General features: G+C 48.4%; 1 protein-coding gene across 1 annotated transcript in view; it reads left to right on the top strand.

The window, feature by feature from the left end:
* The first annotated feature begins 7185 nt into the window (after positions 1–7185).
* WNT10A (Wnt family member 10A) overlaps positions 7186–22641 on the top strand; it is a 357396-nt gene continuing 341940 nt past the window's right edge. The window contains exon 1 of the mRNA XM_086954440.1: positions 7186–7374. Coding sequence (XP_086810566.1) covers positions 7307–7374 — 68 coding nt within the window. The 5' untranslated portion in view covers positions 7186–7306. The remainder of the gene's footprint in view (positions 7375–22641) is intronic.

The following is a 22641-nucleotide window of genomic DNA, read 5'->3' as shown; positions in this document are numbered from 1 at the left end:
TATAAAAGACTATAAATACATACATACATAAATACATATATATATATATATATATATATGAGGTATATAGGTTTTTTAACTCAATTTTGATGGTGATGGGTATAAGGTTATTTTAACCAACTGGGCACATTTTTTTGTGAATTGAAACAATGCATATGTTTAAGGTGTTTTCAAGTGCATCAGCAGTTTCCAAGTATACTGCAGTATGGATGCAGTGGTTGAGGGATTTGATATGCCCACTTGGGCTCAATTTGGAGAAAAGGTCCTTAACATGTTTTCCTCAGAAGCATACCCAGGCTTGGTTTCCGTTTGCGTAATTTGCACATAATAGAGCGAATTTGCACAGAATTAAAGAATTGTATATTTTAGCCATGATTTTAACATGCAATATATGAAAGCACTTTATTCTTTTAATTGGTTTTTAAATTTAATCAATTCAATCAATGGAACCTGCTTGAGGATAATAGGAGGATTAAGAGTTTGAAATGGAAGAAAATGATTATAATTTTCGTACTGTGTTTATCTCTCACTTTTGTACATGTTATATTTTAAATCACAAGGACCATGAGGAATTTGTTTGCACTGGTATCTTACATGTGAAAATGTCATGCATTTATTCCTGACCAGGCTGAAGTCTGTTTTTTATGTCCACAGGCTGTGGGGTCAGCTGATTACGCACTTGCACTTTAAAATGATCGGTGATTTGCCGGACCATGTCATGTGATCAAGGGATCGAGGTCCCGAAACGCGTCATGGCGGCGTGTTTGTCTGCACAAGGATGAAATAAAAAACACTTTGCAAAATTTCCGATTGGGTCCGGTTTCGTTGGTGTTCTAAGCAGCGTTTGGGACATAATGGAGTTCTTCTCACATATATATCTATATAAATAAAAATGTTTGTTCCAAATGTCGAATCTCCGAAAGTTCTTCACCGATTGCTTTGAAATTTTGACGCAACGTTGCATTCGAATACGCAAGTGTTTTTATATACACAACGTTGGATCGAATACGCGCGTGTCGAATACGTGCATGTTTTTAATCGAAAGCACAAACAGACACATAACATTTTTTGATAAAAATCTTAAATCTACGAAAGTTCTTCACCGATGGATTTGAAATTTTGACACAATGTTGAATTCAAATAAGCGTGTGTTTATATATACACAACGTTGGATTCGAATACGTGCATGTCAAATACTCTAAAGGACGAACAGACCCTATTGATTGGGTTGCTGCGCAACAACTACAATAGACGCATAGAGACAATAGTCCACATATATTCGGATGGACAGTGGAGTGGTGTGGCTCACTGGTAGTGGAGTGGTGTGGCTCACTGGTAGTGGAGTGGTGTGGCTCACTGGTTAGAGGCGGCAGACCTGGAAGCAGAGGACGGCCCGGGTCCAGGGTTCAATTCCTGACGCGGCAGGGTCGTGGACCAGGGTCAGCGGACTCGATAATTCTCTAACCAGGGATCACACTTGGCAACTCTGGGCATTAGCTTTCCTCATCTCCACAACAGCCCCCCACATACGCCGGGGATGCCTGGTTTCACCCTGGAGATACCCAGTAAGGTCCATCTCACAGGGAAAGCCAGGACGGGTTCCCCAGCGGTCTACAGAGTGGAGATACCCCATGTGGGGTGATTCATACACTTTAGAAGACATCATTACATTACAGGATGGACAGTTGGTATCAGGATGGCAGACCGGGAGGGGGGAGGAGTTGGTTCACTTTGCGACATTGGCACGTGTTTATATATACACAACGTTGGATTCGTATCCAATACGCGCGTGTTTTTAATAGAAAGGCCGAACAGACCCTATCGATTTGGTTGCTGCACAATAAATACAAGGGACACATATAGACAATAGTCTACATATATTAGGATGGACAGTTGGTGTCAGGATGGCAGACCGGGAAGTGGGTGGAGGGAGGGGGGAGGAGTTGGTTCACTTTGCAACCCGAACAGACCCTATTGATTTGGTTGCTGCGCAACAAATACAAGGGACGCATATAGACAATAGACTACATATATTAGGATGGACAAAAACATTTTGTATACCCACAAGCATTGTGAAATTAAACATATTTTAACCATTTAACCAGACTGAGCCACAGCAAGGCGTGGGCGGGTACAGCTAATATATATATATATATATATATATATATATATATATATATATATATATATATACACACACACACATGCATACATGTATGCCTGCTTTAAAAATGCAGTGATATAAACATGGTTCACTGGTTTTTTTATATCACTGCATCATATCACTGCATTTTTAAAGCAGCCAAACATGTATGCACGTAGAATTGTGTATAAGGATTTTATCCATATACTACAATAATTATAGCTTGTGCCTTCCCCATGCACTGCTTATATCCTTTATATTACACCACTTATAGCATGTTAAATCATAGCATTCATATAAACACTCATACCATCTGAAATTACATAATTTATTTAGGCCTAGGTGGACCAAAAAACTCTGCCACACTACTCCAACGTTGGTGAGCGCAAGTGAAGAAAAAACTCTGATTAATGGAGAGGTGTACGCCACCCAGGTCTAAATTTAAGTCAAGAGCGAGCAAGGTAGAGGGCTGAATTATAGTTATTGTAGTCTGACGAAACTTTCCATACAAAAAGTTCATTCACCGCAGTTCCTGATATTTGCATATCTGGACGGTTTTGTTCAAGGGACTCTCTCAAGAGTTCCTCGAACCCAATTACAAAAAAAATAGAGTATTCTGATTGGCAAAGGGGGCCTTTTTACCCTTAGCGTCATCTCATTCCCATGGGTGTCAGACTCCTGCAGGAGCGAGGGCGAGGGCTCTGATAGGCTACCAGCAGCATGAATACAAATATTGCTGTCAGCCATTACAGGCTTTTAATGATGCTTTATAATATTCTGAGCTATTTGGTACTTACTTTCATATCTCTAATGTCATAGTCCTTTACAGAGTAATGAATACAAATGTGGCTGAGATGATGTCATCAGTGATATCATAAATTATATAATTTGAGATGTCATAAGTGATGTAAGAAGTGTGGCTCACTGGTTAGAAGCGGCAGACCCTGAAGCAGAGGTCGGCCCGGGACCAGGGTTCAATTCCCGACGCAGCAGGGTCTTGGGTCAATGTCCGCGGACCTGATAATTCTCGCCTAGGTGCCTACGCTAACCATGGGTCCCACTCTGCAACTCTGGGCAATAGCTTGCTTAATCTCCACAACGGCCCTATCAGCGCCGGGGATGCCTGGCTTCACCTTGGGGTTGCCCAGGAGGGACCATCTCACAGGGAAAGCCAGGACGTGTTGCCCAGCGGTATACAGCGCCAGGACGCCCCGAGATGGGGTAACAGTGCGCTTTACAAGTATACATACATAAATGTACATGTCATGAGTGATTTATGTTTATGTTTCAGATTTGTGAAGGGCATGGCTACCCGAAGGCTTCTACTGCTAGTGTGAGGAAAGAAGGGGAAGCACTCAATGTTGTGTAAAATACCCCTCACACACCAACAGGCCCCTTGGTGTCATGCTTCATCATCGGGGTCTTCGCACCCCGCTAGAGGGATGCGGCATGCTGCGACCTACGACTACGTGGGAGCGTTGACAGGTGTAAACTATGTGTGGTGTGTGTTGATTGTGAGTGACAAGGGGATTAAATGTGAGTGGGAAACGTGGTGAGGAAATTTAAAAAGTACCTGGCTAGTGGGAAAAATGAAAAAAACTTTATTTCGTACCCCTAGCTGGTGCTATTAAAAGGTGTGCAGAAAAGAGACGAGGTTGACTTGTCTTAATTATGGACAAAACCTCTGGTGTGCGTCGACATGTTTCGGTACGTGTGTACCTTCTTCAGGACGGGGCACAACTCCCAACCCTACTCACGTATTTCTAAAAAAAGGGGGTAAATATATTTAATGAAAAGTGAAATCACTCATTTCAAGTTGTGCTGAAATCCGCCTATATTGGCCTCCTTCTACCACCCCGTGCTGCTCCACCGTTCATTCACGGCGGAGCAGCACGGGGTGGTAGAAGGAGGCCAATATAGGCGGATTTCATTGTGGATCCACTTACCCACCTTGATGCTCAGGACTTGCTCATGATGCAGTAGACATCAAAGACTACGAGACATGTAAATACATGATCCCAAAAACCGCTGTAGGCACATTGTAGCCAACTTGAAATGAGTGATTTCACTTTTCATTAAATATATTTACCCCCTTTTTTTGGAAATACGTGAGTAGGGTTGGGAGTTGTGCCCCGTCCTGAAGAAGGTACACACGTACCGAAACATGTCGACGCACACCAGAGGTTTTGTCCATAATTAAGACAAGTCAACCTCGTCTCTTTTCTGCACACCTTTTAATAGCACCAGCTAGGGGTACGAAATAAAGTTTTTTTCATTTTTCCCACTAGCCAGGTACTTTTTAAATTTCCTCACCACGTTTCCCACTCACATTTAATCCCCTTGTCACTCACAATCAACACACACCACACATAGTTTACACCTGTCAACGCTCCCACGTAGTCGTAGGTCGCAGCGTGCTGCATCCCTCTAGCGGGGTGCGAAGACCCCGATGATGAAGCATGACACCAAGGGGCCTGTTGGTGTGTGAGGGGTATTTTACACAACATTGAGTGCTTCCCCTTCTTTCCTCACACTAGCAGTAGGATTCTTCTTGTTTTTGTATCAGTGCCCGTGGAGTAGGAATCCTACTTTGTACTCTACCTCCCTTCTTTGTTAAAAATAGTACCCGAAGGCTTCCCCAAGCTGGTGAGAGTACTGCATTGGGTGACTATGCCTAAAGTGTAAAAATCTGTCATAATTCACAGTAATACATTGTACTTAAAATATATAAAGTAACATCTGTGATTTTTTAAACAATGTGAGAGTGTTACAGAGATTACATATACACATTGTGTAAAAACGCTCAGCGCATTTCCATTTCTGTTTTCAGAAGAGCTGATAATGGATAATCGGTGATTAGGACGTACAAAAGAGAGATGCGATTGTTTATGTTTAATACCACCCTGTCCCTTTTGGCACTAGAGCGTGACTCTCCTTTTCTTTGGAGTCACAGTCCTATTTGAACACATTATGCCTAGAGTTTTTTGTGGCTTTTTTAAAGTACCTGTTAAATTCTGCTGAATACGGATGTTGCCCCTCTGAGCATGAGCTCCCCCAGCCCCTCCCCCACCCACGCTCCCTGCTGGCTGGTATACACTTTCTGTCAGCACTTTCCCTTCTTCTTTTTCCAATGACACTCTCACCACTAGCGCCAAGATGCTCCTTGGAGTGTAAGCCGCGCTTTACAAAAACTATATCATATCATATCATACACTGTTTGAGGCTAACTGACCGGTGGTGATTGCAAACAGAGCACACTACAAACCTGGCCACCAACTTCTTTACTGAAATATTAACCAGATACTTCTTAATAGATCCCTGCCCTACCTAGACGCGTCACGGCCATAGTGCATTGTGTACCTTCACGGTTCAAGCTCCTTACTGTGGTGCAGCAGCCAATTGCAGTGTATCAGGGACACCAAACAAACATCTTCCCACGAAAACTGTAACTGTCCCCTTTGGTTTTATGACGGCAAAAGATGATGCGGAAAGTTATCAAGTGTTCATTCTGACACATTCACATGACATACTCTGTCGACTATTCAAACATTCAAGAATTCAAAATACAGGGCAAGGCACAAACACTAAAATACGTGCCACGCACAAGCCTGTGTGAAATGCATCTGCCAGCACGAAGTCTGATAAAGACACTCACCTCTGCATTATTCATGAATAAGTGTGCCTGAGATCCTACCTGCTCGAGGAAGACTTCAATTGACTATATCTCTCGCTAGACACCCCAACATACCTTCACCACAGCATGCTTCGGAACATATCCAAAAAATAGGAGCAGACAACACACATTGATGTGTGCACGCATCAACGTCTGAAACAAACATTCTTCTGCTTGGCAGCATACCGGCACAGGGACAGACAGCTAGGCCCGGGCTGAACTGACAGCGGAACGTGTTTGGACACTTAAGTAATTTGCCGTGGAATGGGCAAGGCCCAGCGAGGACCCCTGAAATTCCAATTAGGAATTGGGGCGCGGTGACGTGAATGTGGTTTCACCACATCAAACCGGTTCCCGCCAAGCTTTCGAGCGCGGCTGTTAGTCACGCGCCCTGGAGGAACATCGGCATTCTTTCGGTGAGAGGGTGGGATGCGTGTCTCCTTACCCGGCCCGGAGAGGAACAGGCATGTGACATGGCAGGAAAGCAGCCCTCCGCGCGAGGCCTACTGCTTCTGCCGAAGCCTTCTGCGTGGGCAGGCGCGAGGCCAAGTCCTTCCGTGCGACGCCTGGTGCTTCCGCCTAGGTCTAGTCTGTATTGGCAGGCGCGGCCTAGTCTTTCTGCGCGTGGCCTGGTGCTTCCGCCGAGGCCTAGTCTGCGTGGGCAGGCGCGCGGCCTAGACTTTGTGGGCAGGCGCGCGGCCTAGTCCTTCCGCGTGAGGCCTGGTGCTACAGCGAGGCCTAGTCTGTGTTGGCCGGCGCGCGGCCTAGTCCTTCCTCGCGAGGCCTGGTGCTTCCGCCGAGGCCTAGTCTTTCTGCCCGAGCGGCCTGGTGCTTCAGCCAAGGCTTACTGGTTCCGCCGAGGCCTAGTCTGCGTGGGCAGGGGCACGGCCTACCCCTTCTGCCCGAGGTACTGCTTCCACGCGAGACCTAGTCTGCCTGGGCAGGCACACAGCCTAGCCCTTCTGCCCGAGGCCTATTGCTTCCACGGAAGGCCTAGTCTGCCTGGGCATGGGCGAGGGCGGCTGCAGTCAACAACAGGACGGATTTTATGGCAACAGGACACCTCATCGAAACCTTCCACACGCTCTACCAATTACCACATTTAGAAGTGACTTTAATTTCACTTTTCATAAACTGTGCTTCAGTGGAGAGAAGGTGATGGAGGCACGTGAAGGTCATCTGTGTCCCGCCTCTCAGTTAAGTAAAGAGTCTTTAAGCCACAAAGGCCACCGAGGGCTGGTTATTCCCGGTCACAAAGTTCCTTCAGTATATTAGTTGCAGAGAGAACTTTGGGCCAGAAAGGAGCAGTAAGCCATGACCAGGACAATGGTGGGAGTGAAAAACTTGGCCGTGGCGATGTGTTGCCTTGGAACTTTTAATCAGACATTGACCATGCCAGGAATTTGGCTCGTGTACAGTAGAGTGCGGAATTGTGCGTATAATGTCTGAGTTTGGGAACAGAGACCATTTACAGCCAGCTTCAAGGGGACATGAGCTCTCAGCTTGACAACGTTGGGAGGCTTCAGAAAAGCGTCGCCATCACCGGTAAACACCAAAGGTATGTTTTCTAGGATAGGCATGTGACATTTTTTTTATATGCGCATAATCTAGTTAAATCACAAATTTAGCTTTACTGAAAATGTTGTGTAACTTTTGACTGTGTTGATAATCACCAGCGGGAGAATGGTTTGAGTACGAAATATCACGGTGAACAGAAAACCCAGGGCTGAAAGATATTTTCTTCTTGAACCAGACTCTTGCTGGCCTCTTGTGTGACTTTATCACCCTTGAATTGAATAAAAACAGACTTTTAAACGGGTTTCGCTGGGCCCTATACTCACGTCCTTAACTTTACGGGCAAAAACACCAATTTATCAATAAAATGTGTAAAATCCATCAAGGCATTCCATGTCATTGATGCAGCCCCTATTTAGATTTCACAATTTACTTCATGTCGCATTTTTTGCTTTTTCTGAACGCTGTGTTTATGTTATTTTTTATTTAACATAGGACTCGTATGTAGTGCATACTTTGAACTGAGCCATGTCTATGTGTCAGGGTGAGTTCAGGTTGTGGTGAATGTTAATAACGGGGCACGATTGAGAGCTCTTGATTTGAGGCTGAGGGCAGTGCACATTTAGCTCAGTATTTGCATTTCCATATATGTTTTCAGACTAAATGTAGAACCAATCCTTGGACTCTCTGCAGAGCCTATAGAGCGATCCTCAATTAAGCGTGAGTTGCAGCTGCTATTTTTTGTGAAATTGTGTGATAGAGGTATAGACATTTGTAGAAACATTGTCAGTGTAAAAGGAAGAAAAAATGCAGTGTTTTCAGGTGGGTAGAGAGAGGGGGTTTGAGGGAGAGAGACCACAATAAAATGTAGGTAACACAAAGAAGTATCTTCAGCGGGACAGAGTGAAAAGACACTGATGAAGATGTAGGTGGTAGTACATGACATTTGCAGATGGAGGATTTAAGAAATATGTCAGGAAAAAAGAACATAAGTGTCTAACAAAAGAATGTGTTGTGAAGGTGAGAACAAAAGTGATTGAGGCAATCTGAGGACCACTGCCCTTTCCAGAGACATTAGTAATGTTTAATTCACAGTCTCCTACCATCAGAATTGTAACAATTACAATTCTAATTATTCACTAAAAAGAATTTTAGACATATTTATCAAATACTGAACACAAGAACTGGCAAAGCAAATAATTCTGGCTTGTTTTAGTTATATATTTATTGTTGTGTGACCGTAAACTCATAGAGTGACACCCAAACGCTGGTCAGAGTGCATGGTTTGGGAAGCACCGGAATTTAGTTTACATATCTTAAGTACCATCCTTAATTACATAGACCACACCTATTGAAAAGAATTTCTAATTATGCTTCTGCAGCCACGCCCCTTTTAGAAACTCCCAACCATTTCCATCCCACAAAGCACTGCACGTGCTCACTCCCAGCTTTCACTCGAGATTGCAAAAGTACATTTAGCGAATATTTGCCTAATTTTCCTTATTTTCAGCGAAAAAACAAGCAAATATGCCCAACCATACTACTGTATTGAAATGCTGCAGGGAATAAAGACATTTTCCAGACATAACAGCTGCGCTTCAGATGTGGCCTGACTCTCGCTGCGGCACATAAGACATAACCTGAAGTGTCTAACAGTAGTGCCGCAGGTGAGTGGAAGGTGTGGACATCAAGGTGTGCCAAGGTACACGTGAGACCGCTAGTTGGTGCAGATATCTGAGGCCCAACCTTTTAACCCCTTGACAGGTAAACAAAGGCTTTTCGTTGTATGAGCTGCTGGACAGTAAGCTAGGTTAAATCCGTCCTAACCCCTGACACATGGCCCTGACGCCCAAGGCGACATGTTATGTGGATGCACGCCTTCTTTTACACAGGCTGTGACCTAGAGATAGATGGGAATTGGCAACGTTTTGGAAAATAAGAACTAGCTGGAGAAAACGTTTGCTGGAATTGTTTTTACACTAGAAATAAAAATTACTTTTATTTACTTTTAGTGAAAGAGTTCTATAGCGTTTTTTTGGTGAAAACATCCTCTACAAAAAACGAATGTTGGGGTGGGAAAAACGTCCTGAAAAAGAAGTTGGGCATAGCTGGCAATCCTGGTACCTTAAAAGGCAAAGTTTGAGAGTTTGTAGTCATGATCTAAAGGGTGTGTGAAGCTCTTTTACCATGGCTGCATTCTGTGGTGTGTCCATCTGCACTGCGGATGTCCTGTGACCCCCAAGCACAGGGCATCCTTGAGGGGATTCTGGCATTCCTCATCCTGCATGCTTTATTACCTGACCCTTCTGGGAGTGGGCGGACCAGTCCAACCACACTTCGTGCAACCCATCTGCATCCCATTCAAACTTACCGATGTCAATCAAACAGAATCCTGTCAGGACTGACATCAGCTTTCCCGATTCCATCTGCATCTTTAGAAGATCAAAGCAGTCTAATGATTGGTTGGGGATTAGTCAAGTCCATTCTCCAAATAAAATAAACACAAAATATACACCCACTGTCAACACTCACACCTCTCGTCAGCTGCTAAAACTGCCAGCATTGCCCACATAACAAGCATTTACAATGCAATGGTTTTGCCTTTGTTAAAGTTTGAGCTGTTGGCATTGCTCTTGACAATATTTTTATTTATGTTTTTTTAACATAAATAAATGGCATTGTCATTTACAATGCCACTAGCTTTATCTCTCGCAAACGACACACACAAACACCCACAGAGAGCCCCCCAACACACTCAGAGGCCTCCCCACACACACACCCACACAGAGCCCCCCACACACACAGCCACACAAAGCCCCCCACACACCCACAGAGCCTCCCTACACACTGCGAGCCTCCCTACACACTGCGAGCCCCCCACACACTGCGAGCCCCCCCACACACTGCGAGCCCCCCCACACACTGCAAGCCCCCCCACACACTGCAAGCCCCCCACACACACTGCAAGCCCCCTAACACTTTACAATGCAACGGTTTCGTCCCCCCCCCACAGCCCCCTCAAGCCCCCATAACCACTCTCTCTCCGATGTATTTAATTAGTTATATAGCACCACCTAAACCAGTGAAGGGTGTCAGAGCACTTTACACCAAGCATACATTACACAGACAATTACACAGAGAATCAATCATACGTGGGTAAACAAGTGTATAATAAATGCTACATAAGCTTGAAGACTACAAGTGAGTCACAAGAAACGAAGACTCGGAATTTAAAACATAACTCCATAGTGGGGGGTTACATTTAATAATAAGGATTTTTTTACCGAAAGGAACCCTTTCTGAAACATTACAATAAATAAAGATGGAGGAAAACATCGTAATGCTATCAATATACCTTGCAGTTTACTTGCAGCTGTTTGATGACAGTTATTAGCTCACTATTCCATGTTAGGATTTTAACATCTACACTGCCAGTAACAAAAGGATCAATCTGACAAAAGCTCTAACCTATTTAAACTCTATGCACTTTGTGATCTGCATGGTACACATTCTTTTCAGCAGGCACATTGACCCTTTGTGCTATCATAAAATGAGTTAAAACTTACACTAGACAAAACTCCTCCTCTCTCCAAGAAGAACATTAATCACCAGAGTTATCTCGACATTTTTATTGTATGAAAATTGCCAGAGTCCAACAATTGAGTCGCAGGTGCTTTTAAATCCATAAAATACTTCCAAACAGGCGCCCCCTGGAAGAGTCAGCACCCGGTGCGGTGGCACCGGTCGTACCGCCCTACCCTCATTACACCAGCTCCCAGCATTCTATGGTTCAGCATCGCCCGTTCCCAGCTCACCCCTCTCGCCCCACTGCTCCCACGGAGGCTGCCCTCTCCTGAAGCGAGCTGAGACCAAGAAACGAAACTCACAATACTGTTCAGTTTCGGTTTCTATCTCGGAAACGATGTATTAAAGGGCGCTGAAGTCCTGCAGCCAGTCCTGGAGAGGAGAGGCTGGATGCAGGGACTGGCTGCAGGGCAGCAGCGCACCCGGGTACCAGCAGCAGGTGAGGAAGACGCCCGAGGCGAACCGCAGACTCCAGCACTCACTCACTCAGCCTGTTTGCAGTCACTGGCTGAATTAATTGTGTACACTCCAGGCAACGGACGTAAAAGTTAAACAGAGCCTCAGCATCACAAAATGGATGCTGCTGCCACAGACACGAGTCTGACCTCCTGCTGCTGGACGAAACTCCGGCAGGGGAGCCCTGGACAATAGGTTTCGTGTCCAGGGAGGTGCCAGCATGTCCCCAGACAGGGTTTTGTGTATTGAGGCAGGGAGGGCTGCATCAGCAGATGCTTTTCCAAACACTGCCTGGGGAACACAAGGTGCTCAATGCATAGCCCGGTTCAAACCAGTTGCTGGGGCACTCCAGCCCTGCTCTGGCGCGAAACTGGACAAAGGGAAAGGGGTGTAACCACCCCCTTCCCAGGTCCACCCATAGGAGGGACCTACCAGGTAGTCCAGCCCCTAACTTTAGTATAAGTATAGGAGCAGTGTCCCTAGGACTTCAGATTACCCTGGATGAATCTTTGCAAGACATATCCTGGACCTTCGACATTCCATTTCGACTGGAAGATGGTAGACATCTCCCTTGTGGTCAAGGAGTGACCACCCTGTGCAAACAGGCACCACCAGTAACTTGCCGGTCTGCATTGTCGAGGCTCCCCCCGGAACTCGAAGACTCTGCGACTCAGGACATGGACTTCCAGACATCTTTGACCCTGCTCGACGATCCCAGCAAAGCTCAGACCCGTGGCGGACACGAGAGACGTGGGACCGGAACTCCTGGACATCCTGCATTTTGCTAACTGCATCGACTCCCGAGGTAACTCGCAGTTGTGCATTGGGGTACAAGAAACCCCAGACCCAAGCACCATTTGCACTGACGCTCAACCCTCCATACTCCACGGGTGTCCCGTGGGTCCCGCTCTTGCATTTCTGCTCGACACGTCTACCCGGTTCTTAGTCCGTTGGCTAGTGAGCCCCCGGAGGACTCCATCTTGAATCTAACTTGCTTTCCTGGTTGCTCCAGGCTTGCTCCTGCTTCCCTATAAAGGAGAAGCCCCACAGACCTTGCTGGTCTGCACCGAAGCCAATCCTCATCTCCTGCGTGGATTGCGTTTACCAAGGCTTGTTGGGTCCAATCCGGATACCGACACCGCAGTCAACTAGATCCTTCGTGGGACAGCTCGAATCCAGCTCCTGGTCATCGTCGACACCTCCTGGTCCTCGTGGCTGCAGAGACAAGCTTCACCTCTTCACCTGAGATCAACGTGACATCACCTGGTTCCTTACCGGCTCCTTCCTGGTCACTGGCTAGCGACCCAGACTCTGTCCCCTCTGCTTTCATGTTCTTCAGACCTTCGATCCACCCTTGGATCCACCCGGACACTTTTCCTCTGTTTGCCTGCAGCACTTCTTTGCAGATCTCCATAGAAAACGACGACAAACCCCGACATCAAAAGGCACCTATGCACCCGGCTTCCCTGGGTGAGGTAACACGAGTACTCTGGTGCTCCCTTGGGTCTTGACTCTCGAAGTGTCCTAGTCTAAAGGGGTTTTGTCGTAGTCCACCCGGAAGTGCCCTTAAACAGTAACTTTGTAACTTCTTTGTTTCCCATAGAAAGTCAATGGTAACTCGAGGCTGTGTTTAGACACTGCACGCTGCTCCCGTGGGCCTCCTACTTCCTAACCTTTGATTGTTTAGTGTAGCCCCAGCGATTCCCTAAGCCCTAGGCCTACTTTCTATTCCAGACGTGGTTCTTATACCACTATTTTAGTATACTGTGCAACTTATTGTATGCTAATTAAGTAACTTGTATCGTACATTTACCTCTGACCTCATAAAGAGTGCAGAGGGGTTGTGTTTAGAATAAATACATATATATTTGATATATACCTTGTGTGGTGTCCTTTCATTTGGTATTCAAGGGATTATAATTGGTAAAACAACTTGCTTCACATGCTTTCTGAAGTTTTAGCCTGATGCCAATGGAGATTAGTCAATCCAAAGCTAACACTGGCAAAGCTGAGCAGTACACCCACTGTCAACACTGACCAGCATATCCACTGCTAATACTGACAGATCTGAGCAATATAACCTCTGCTACCATTACCAGCATTGCCCACATAAACACTGCCAAGGTTGAGGAGAACTGACCAAAACACCCACCATTAACACTGCCAGTGGAAATTAGTAAATGCAAAGCTAACACTGGCAACGCTGAGCAGTACACCCACTGTCAACACAGACACCTCTCATCAGCATATCCACTGCTAATACTGACAGATTTGAGCAATATACCCACCTCTAATACTGCCATCATTGCCCACATAAACTCTGCTAACACTGCCAAGATTGAGGAGAACTGCCCGCAACACCCACTATTAACACTGCCAGTGGAGATCAGAAAATCCAAAGCTAACACTGGCAACGCTGAGCAGTACACCCACTGTCAACACTGACACCTCTCACCAGCATACCCACTGCTAATACTTACAGATCTGAGCAATATGACCCATGCTACCATTACCAGCTCTGCCCACATAAACACTGCCTAGGTTGAGGAGAACTGACCAAAACACCCACATTAACACTGCCAGTGGAAATTAGTAAATGCAAAGCTAACACTGGCAACGTTGAGCAGTACACCCACTATCAACACTGACACCTCTCACCAGCATACCCACTGCTAATACTTACAGATCTGAGCAATATGACCTCTGGTACCATTACCAGCATTGCTACATAAACACTGCTAACACTGCCAAGGCTAAGGAGTACTGACCTGAACACCCACTCTTAACACTGCCAGTGGAGATCAGTAAATCCAAAGCTAACACTGGCAACGCTGAGCAGTACACCCACTGAAAACACCGACACCTCTCATCAGCATATCCACTGCTAATACTGACAGATCTGAGCAATATAACCTCTGCTACCATTACAAGCATTGCCCACATAAACACTGCTAACACTGCCAAGGTTGAGGAGAACTGACCAAAACACCCACCATTAACACTGCCAGTGGAAATTAGTAAATGCAAAGCTAACACTGGCAACGCTGAGCAGTACACCCACTGTCAACACTGACACCTCTCACCAGCATACCCACTGCTAATACTTACAGATCTGAGCAATATCACCTCTGCTAGCATTACCAGCATTGCTACATAAACACTGCTAACACTGCCAAGGCTGAGGAGTACTGACCCGAAAACCCACTCTTAACACTGCCAGTGGAGATCAGTAAATCCAAAGCTAATACTGGCAACGCTGAGCAGTACACCCACTTTCAACACAGACACCTCTCATCAGCATACCCAGTGCTAATACTGACAGATCTGAGCAATAGACCCACCTCTAATACTGCCAGCACTGCCCACATAAACACTGCTAACACTGCCAATATTGAGGAGAACTGACCAGAACACCCACTATTAACACTGCCAGTGGAGATCAGTAAATCCAAAGCTAACACTGGCAACGCTGAGCAGTACATCCACTGTCAACCTTGACACCTCTCACCAGCATACCCACTGCTAATACTTACAGATCTGAGCAATATGACCTCTGCTACCATTACCAGCATTGCTACATAAACACTGCTAACACTGCTAAGGCTGAGGAGTACTGACCTGAACACCCACTCTTAACACTGCCAGTGGAGATCAGTAAATCCAAAGCTAACACTGGCAACGCTGAGCAGTACACCCACTGTCAACACTGACACCTCTCATCAGCATACCCACTGCTAATACTGACAGATTCTTTTTTTGTAAAATATTTTTTATTTAGAAAAACAGCATCAGCATAAGCATGGTAATACAGAGAGAGCAATGTGACATGCATCAGTGCTACGGTAGGTAAGACTACAAAATACAATCTTACATGAGGGAAGGCTTAGGGTGACGGGGGGTCATCCAGCGTAGGGGCCAAGGGAGGCTGACATATTTCCCCACGGTAGGAAATCCACAGGCTCCACACAAGAGACCATTTCTTGAGACATTCACGCGCTACATAAACAGTCTTTTCTCTAAGCATTGCCCAATCCAAGTCTTTTTTTCCCAATCCTGTACTGTGGGCGGGTCCTGAGCCCCCCACCGCTGGGCAATATTCCTCTTGGCCAGCATTAGCCCTAGTGATACCCACTGTGTCAAGCAAACATTCAAATCCGTTGAGGAGACACCGACGGGCCTCCACACGGAGCCGCACTGACAGGACGGTATTTTTTGATGTCATGGATGTCTCGCCAATAGGGCTGAATCCGTACACCTACCTGACCTGTCCTGGTCAGTACGGTCGCTACTCCTGCCGCATGGCCACCCCGAGTGTGCCCATTCTCCTCCCGCTGCCGCCGCCGCCGCCGATTCTCTCGTGTGCCCTGTAACCTGCTAACTGTAAGCTGTCCCTGACTGTCCCTGTGCCTGCTTGTTGTCCCTGACTGTCCCTGTGCCTGCCTGTTCTCGTGCCTATCTTTCCACCGTTTTTCCCGCTCTCTAGTGTGTGCCCTGTCCCTTTGCCCTTGCCCATCGCTGTTCCCTGGCCCACCCCGCTCCCTGCCGCTGCTCCCCGTGGCCCCACCCCCGCTCCCTCCAGCATCCTCGCACGCCACCCTCTCCCGCCTCCCAGCTGCTCCTCCCTCGCCCCGCCCCCCCACTACGCCATTTATGGCGGAGTCCATGCGTACGCGCAGCGTTGACGCGCAGCAGGCACACCGATTGTGCTCCGAAGGCGCGCCAAAGGTAAGCCCGTCTGCGCCCGTCCGCGCCTGGACCGCGCCCAGTGCCAAGACCCCTGGCCCCCACCGCTGCAAGACGACACGACAGACCTACGACGCCGCCACCCTCAAAGCACTCAATGCCGGCCGGAACCCCGCCTGCTGCCGGGCCGCCCCGAAACGCATTCATGGACCCTTCACCTGCAGAACCTGCAAGTTCACCTGCCTCCGAACCTGCACCGCACCCGCCAAGCCAAGCACCAGCAGCAACCTCCACCGCATCCTGCTCAACACCCGCTCCGTCCACAGACACGCCGTGGAACTCTGGAACCTCCTCGACACAAAATCACGAGACATCGCCTTCCTCGCGGAAACCTGGATGAACGTCTCCTCAGCCCCCGACATCGCCATCGCCATCCCGGACGGGTACAAGATCATCAGGAGGGACCGCGTCAACCAGACCGGAGGAGGCAACGCCATTGTCCACAAGAACACCATCCGCATCACGACCGACTCCAACGACACCTTCGCCGCCGCCGAACACCTCTACTTCAAGATTCACACCGACCCAAAGACGACCCTCAGAGGCACCCTCATCTACAGACCCCCGGGACCACGCACACAATTCAGCGAAGACATCACGGACTTCATCAGCTCACACGCCCTCCCCTCCGCCAACTACATCCTCCTAGGGGACCTCAACTTCCACCTGGAGAACAACAAGGACCGCAACACCGCCGCCCTGCTGGACAACCTCGCCAACCTCGGATTCAAGCAACTGGTCAACACCCCCACCCACTACGCCGGCCACACGCTTGATCCCGTCTTCTCATCCTGCAAGCACATCACCTTCAGCCACTCCACCGAACTCCACTGGACCGACCACAGCTGCGTCCACTTCAGCTTCAGAAGAACCACAACCGAACACCACCGCAACAGGTTCCTCACAGAAGCTGGAGCAAGATCACCGCCGACCAGCTCACCACCTCCCTCAGCCAGAACCCACCCGCCAGCACAACGGACCCAAACGAAGCAGCCCGCAACTTCACGCAGTGGCTGACCGCCTGCGCCGATGACCTCGCACCACTGAAGAACCATCCCAGCAGACCCAGACGCAAGAAGGCCTCCTGGTTCACCGACAAACTCAAGGACTCCAGGAAGACCTGCTGCACCCTCGAGAAAGCCTGGCTCCTCGACCAGACCAATGACAACATGACCGCCCTCAAACACGCCACCCGCAAGCACCACCAGCTCATCCGCACCACCAAGAAGAAATCACTGAAGGAACGACTTGACAAAAACGACAGCAAGGAACTGTTCACCATCGTCAAGGAGTTCTCCAACCCCAGCACCGGCAACAACGACATCACTCCCTCACAAGATCTCTGCGACTCTCTCGCCTCGTTCTTCCACCGCAAGATTGCCGACATCCACAACAGTTTCGGCGCACCATCCACGCACCCAACCGTCGAACCAACGCCCCCCACCGCCACCCTCCGCACCTGGACCACGGTGACCACCGAAGACACAGCCCGCACGATGAATACCATCCACTCCGGATCTCCGACCGACCCCTGCCCCCACCACGTCTTCAACAAGGCCCACTCCACCATCGCACCCCAACTCCGGGACGTCATCAACACCTCCATCAACACCGCCACCTTCCCGGAGAGCTGGAAGCATGCCGAGCTCAGCGCCCTACTGAAGAAACCAACAGCGGACCCCACCGACCACAAAAACGTCCGCCCCATCTCGCTCCTCCCTTTTCCTGCCAAAGTAATTGAGAAGATCGCCAACAGACAGCTTGCCGCCTTCCTCAAGACGAACGGATCCCTCGACCCCTCGCAGTCTGGGTTCAGAGCCAACCACAGCACTGAGACCGCCCTCATCGCAGCCACCGACGACATCCGAGCCCTGCTCGACAACGGGGAAAGAGCGGCACTCATCCTCCTGGACCTCTCTGCAGCGTTCAACACTGTCTGCCACCGCACCCTAGTTCAACGCCTCAGCAAGATCGGCATCCAAGAGAAGGCACTGGAGTGGATCATCTCGTTCCTCGCCGGTGGAACACAGAGAGTCCGCCGCCCCCCGTTTCGATCCGAGGCCACCGAAGTCATCTGCGTTGTTCCGCAAGGATCATCACTCAGCCCCACCCTCTTCAACGTCTACATGAGACCTCTTGCTGCCATCGCACGCCAACACAACCTCAACATCATCTCCTACGCCGACAACACCCAGCTGATCCTCTCCCTCACCAGAGACCCCGACACCGCCAGAACCAGCCTGCACGAAGGGATGAAAGACGTCGCTGAGTGGATGAAGAACAGCCGCCTGAAACTGAACTCAGACAAGACGGAAGTCCTCATCCTGGGACAATCGCCCTCCGCCCGACTCATCCTGGACATCCCCCGACGCAGCCACATCTCCGGCCACCTGAGGAACCTGCACTGGCTCCCTGTCAACAAGAGGATCACGTTCAGGCTCCTCACCCACGCACACAAGTCTCTCCACGACCTGGGCCCCAAGTACCTCAACGACCGCCTGACCTTCTACACGCCGACCCGCCAGCTACGGTCCACTAGCCTCACCTTCGCTGCCGTACCACGCATCCGAAGTGCCCCCGCCGGAGGCAGATCCTTCTCCTACCTGGCGGCCAAGTCATGGAACTCCCTCCCCATCCACCTTCGGCTGACCCAGGACCATCTCGCCTTCAGGAGACAACTCAAGACCTGGCTGTTCGAGCAGTAGCGGACCCCTTCCCCCAAGCGCCTTGAGCCCCTTCCTGGTGAGTAGTGCGCTATACAAGTGTTATGATTGATTGATTGATACACATTCCCAAACTATATGAAAGAAGGTCCCCATCTGACCACAAGCCCGCCTCCTCAACCCTTCCCATTTACACCAGTTGGGGCCCCGTTACATAGATACGGTGGAGTATTTTTAGTTGGACCAGGCCAAGGCGGGCAGGAATTGCTACAACTCTGGGAGAAGAGATCGCCTCATGCGCCTCCTCATCATCCATTTCTATGCCGTCCCTTGTCCACTTCTCTCGGAGGGCCAGGAGAGGATCCGAGAGATTGTTGACCAACTTTTTATATATCAGGGAAATAGTGCTGTCAGGGAGATGACCATCCAGCACTCTATCCTCCAATGGGGCTGATTTCTGCAGTGTGGTCCCGGGCAGCAAGTGAGCACGAAGTGCGTGTCGAATCTGTGTGTAGCGGAATTGCTCCGATTCTGCCTTGTTATATTGTTGCTGCAGTGCTGTAAAAGACTTGATATCAGCTTTTTCCCCCAGATCCCCTATACAGGTAATACCTATGAGATCCAATTTATCGAACCCCTTACTTTTCCACAGACCACCCAGTTGCTCGGAATCCCATAGTGGCATTGCGAGCGTTAGTTCTCGTCTCCAGCCTAGGCAAGCAGTAGCTGCGTACCAAACATGTACTGCATGTTTAGTGGGGCCCGTAAGAGGATAGCGCCGGGCCTAGAGTAATTGGCTCTACTGAAGGTTCCTCCAGGAAGGAGCCACCTATCCATGTTGTAGACCGGGTCCGAGGGCTGAGCATAGGTGCAATGGTTGATGGAGGACAGGTGAGACGCCCAATAATACAATTTGATATCTGGGAGGCTGATGCCTCAGTCATACCAATTCAAGGAGAGGTTGCTCAGGGCGGTGCAAGGTTTACCGTTCCACAGTGGAGACCTTCGACCTCTCGGAAATATGATGTAGGTATTGGATCCATAGAGTTCTGAAGGGCATACAGGAACCGGGGCAGGGACATCATTTTAAAGTGGGCCGCCTTACCTAACATGGAAAGGGGAAGCGATTTCCACCTGATGATATCCTTGCACAGCTGGACTAGCGGGGACTGGAGATTACGGGAATAGCGAAGAGAGGGATCCAGAGAGCGGAACATTCCCAAATATGTAAACCTGTCGACACAAGTTTGTAGTTCGCCCCCTCTGGGCGGTATTGGAGGCTCGCCCGCCACCACAAACAGGAGGGATTTGCTCTAGTTTATGGAATAACCGGAGTATCGTCCAAAGATTGTAAATATATACCAAACTACTATCAAAGATCTCCTAGGAGAGGACAAATATAGAAGGATATCATCCTCATAAATGTAAATCCGGTCTTCCCAGTAATACTGACAGATTTGAGCAATATACTCACCTCTAATACTGCCAGCACTGCCCACATAAACACTGCTAACACTGCCAAAGTTGAGGAGAACTGACCCGAACACCAACTGTTAAAACTGCCAGTGGAGATCAGTAAATCCAAAGCTAACACTGGTAACGCTGAGTAGTACACCCACTGTCAACACAGACACCTCTCACCAGCATACCCACTGCTAATACTGACAGATCTGAGCAATATGACCTCTGCTACCATTACCAGCATTGCCCACAGAAGCATTCCGTACACTGCTGAGGTTTGAAGAGAACTGACCGAAACACCTGCTATTAACACTGCCAGTGGAGATCAGTAAATACAAAGCTAACACTGGCAATGCTGAGCAGTACACCCGCTGTCAAGAAAGACACCTCTCATCAGCATATCCACTGCTAATACTGACAGATTTGATCAATATAACCACCTCTAATACTGCAAGCACTACCCACATAAACACTGCTAACACTGCCAAGATTGAGGAAAACTGACCCGAACACCCACTATTAACACTGCCAGTGGAGATCAGTAAATCCAAAGCTAACACTGGCAATGCTGAGCAGTACACCTACTGTCAGCACTGCATGCTTTACCCAGTATACCCACTGCTGACTCTGCCAAACTTGAGCAATATCCCCCTTGCTAATGCTGCCACCACTGAATAGTACACCCACTGCTAACACTACCAGCATTGAGCATCATACCCACTGATAACACTGCCAGATCTGAGCCATATACCCATTGCTAATGCTGCCAGCGCTGACCAGCATACCATAACCAGCACTGCCATCTCTAGGAAGTCCGCCTACTGCTAACAACTCTATTGCTGTGAAGCCCTCCCATTGCCATCAATGGGAGGGTGACCAGAAACATCAAGACATTTCACAAAATTACAAGAAGGATTACAATTTTATTTCATCCGCGCGCACAGAATGACAGTGCTCATCAGCAGAGAATTACAGATGAGCCAGTAAGATCATAAATGAAATAAAGTTTTTAAAGCCACTAGCATGCCTGTTAATTAAATTTCTTACTTATAACAGCTGCTAACTTTCCTTGCTTTGGAAATTATAAAAAATAACCCCCCACCATTTTCAGTCGACCCTCTCTAAAAACCGGGACATGAGTTTAATTTCCTGATATCTGCTTTGACAACTGGCGAAAAACTGGGACTGGCCTATGCAAACCCGGCCCGTCTGCTCTCTCAGCACTGTGAGCCCTGAACTGTATAGTGGCACTGCCAGCTCTACTCAGTACATCCACTGCAACACTGCTAGCACTGAGCAGACAGTGCTTGCAGTGGGTCTACTGCTCTGAACAGGGTGCCCACTGCTGACACTGCCTGCACTGCACAATATAAGACTGTCGCTGCTGAGGGTCAGCTGTATGTTCACTGCTAAAAACACAGTTGATGGACAGAATGTAGAACAATGTCGTACATTCACCCCAGTACAAGGATCTGGGCCTAAATCCATGGTTTTTTTGAACTCCACACCACCCTGGGTTAAACACTGGCTATATGCAAATCAGCTCTGACCCTGTGCCTCATTGGAACAGTCCAGTCCGAACTACCAAGCCATGTCTTTCCCAGACCGGAATCAAGCATCCAAGGACCGGTTTCTGGCTATCAGCCTTCATCAGCCTGAATAGCTTGACTCCTGTAGTGTGGAGAGCCTGGGACTCACGTCTGAGTATACCCAGCACACTCGGGGTGAAAATTGCAAAAAACACAGTTGATGGACAGAATGTTGAACAATGTCATGCATTCACCCCAGTACAAGGATCTGGGCCTAAATCCATCGTTTTTTTGCACTCCACACCACCCTGGGTTAAACACTGGCTATATGCAAATCAGCTCTGACCCTGTGCCTCATGGGAACAGTCCAGTCCGAACTACCAAGCCATGTCTTTTCCCATTTGAAGGCACATCTTTTTTTGCTAGACCTGATTTTTGTCATGTCACTGTAGAGAGGAGGTGGAAACTCAGGCAGATGATAGCACTCTTTCAGGCCCTCGGTTCAGAAGCATATCTCCTCTTCCCGGCAAAGCTTAAGGTATTGGTAAAAGGGAAAGTATGGATGTTTTCCTCAGAAATTAAAGCCCAGCAATTTTTAGAAGAAATTAAAAAACAGAAAGGCGGGTAAGGGGCTTGATTTACGGATGCTTTGATGTCTGTTCGAGATACTCTGTTGTATATAGGTATAAGAATATGGGGTAACACAGCACATGTTGGTGGAAGGCGGGAGGGGGAAGCGATTTGCATAATTCAAGGCGACCACACATAGGTCTCATGACCTATTTGCCAGTAAGGGGGGGGGTGTCTGGTGGAGGAGGGGAGTTAGGAGTGGGGGAGGGGTTGGGGTGGCACAGGGGGGAAGGAGGGTGGAAA

The sequence above is a fragment of the Lissotriton vulgaris genome, chromosome 2_1 (genome assembly GCF_964263255.1).
Source record: "Lissotriton vulgaris chromosome 2_1, aLisVul1.2, whole genome shotgun sequence".
Classification (NCBI taxonomy): domain Eukaryota; kingdom Metazoa; phylum Chordata; class Amphibia; order Caudata; family Salamandridae; genus Lissotriton; species Lissotriton vulgaris.
This window is presented reverse-complemented; position numbering and strand designations above follow the sequence as displayed.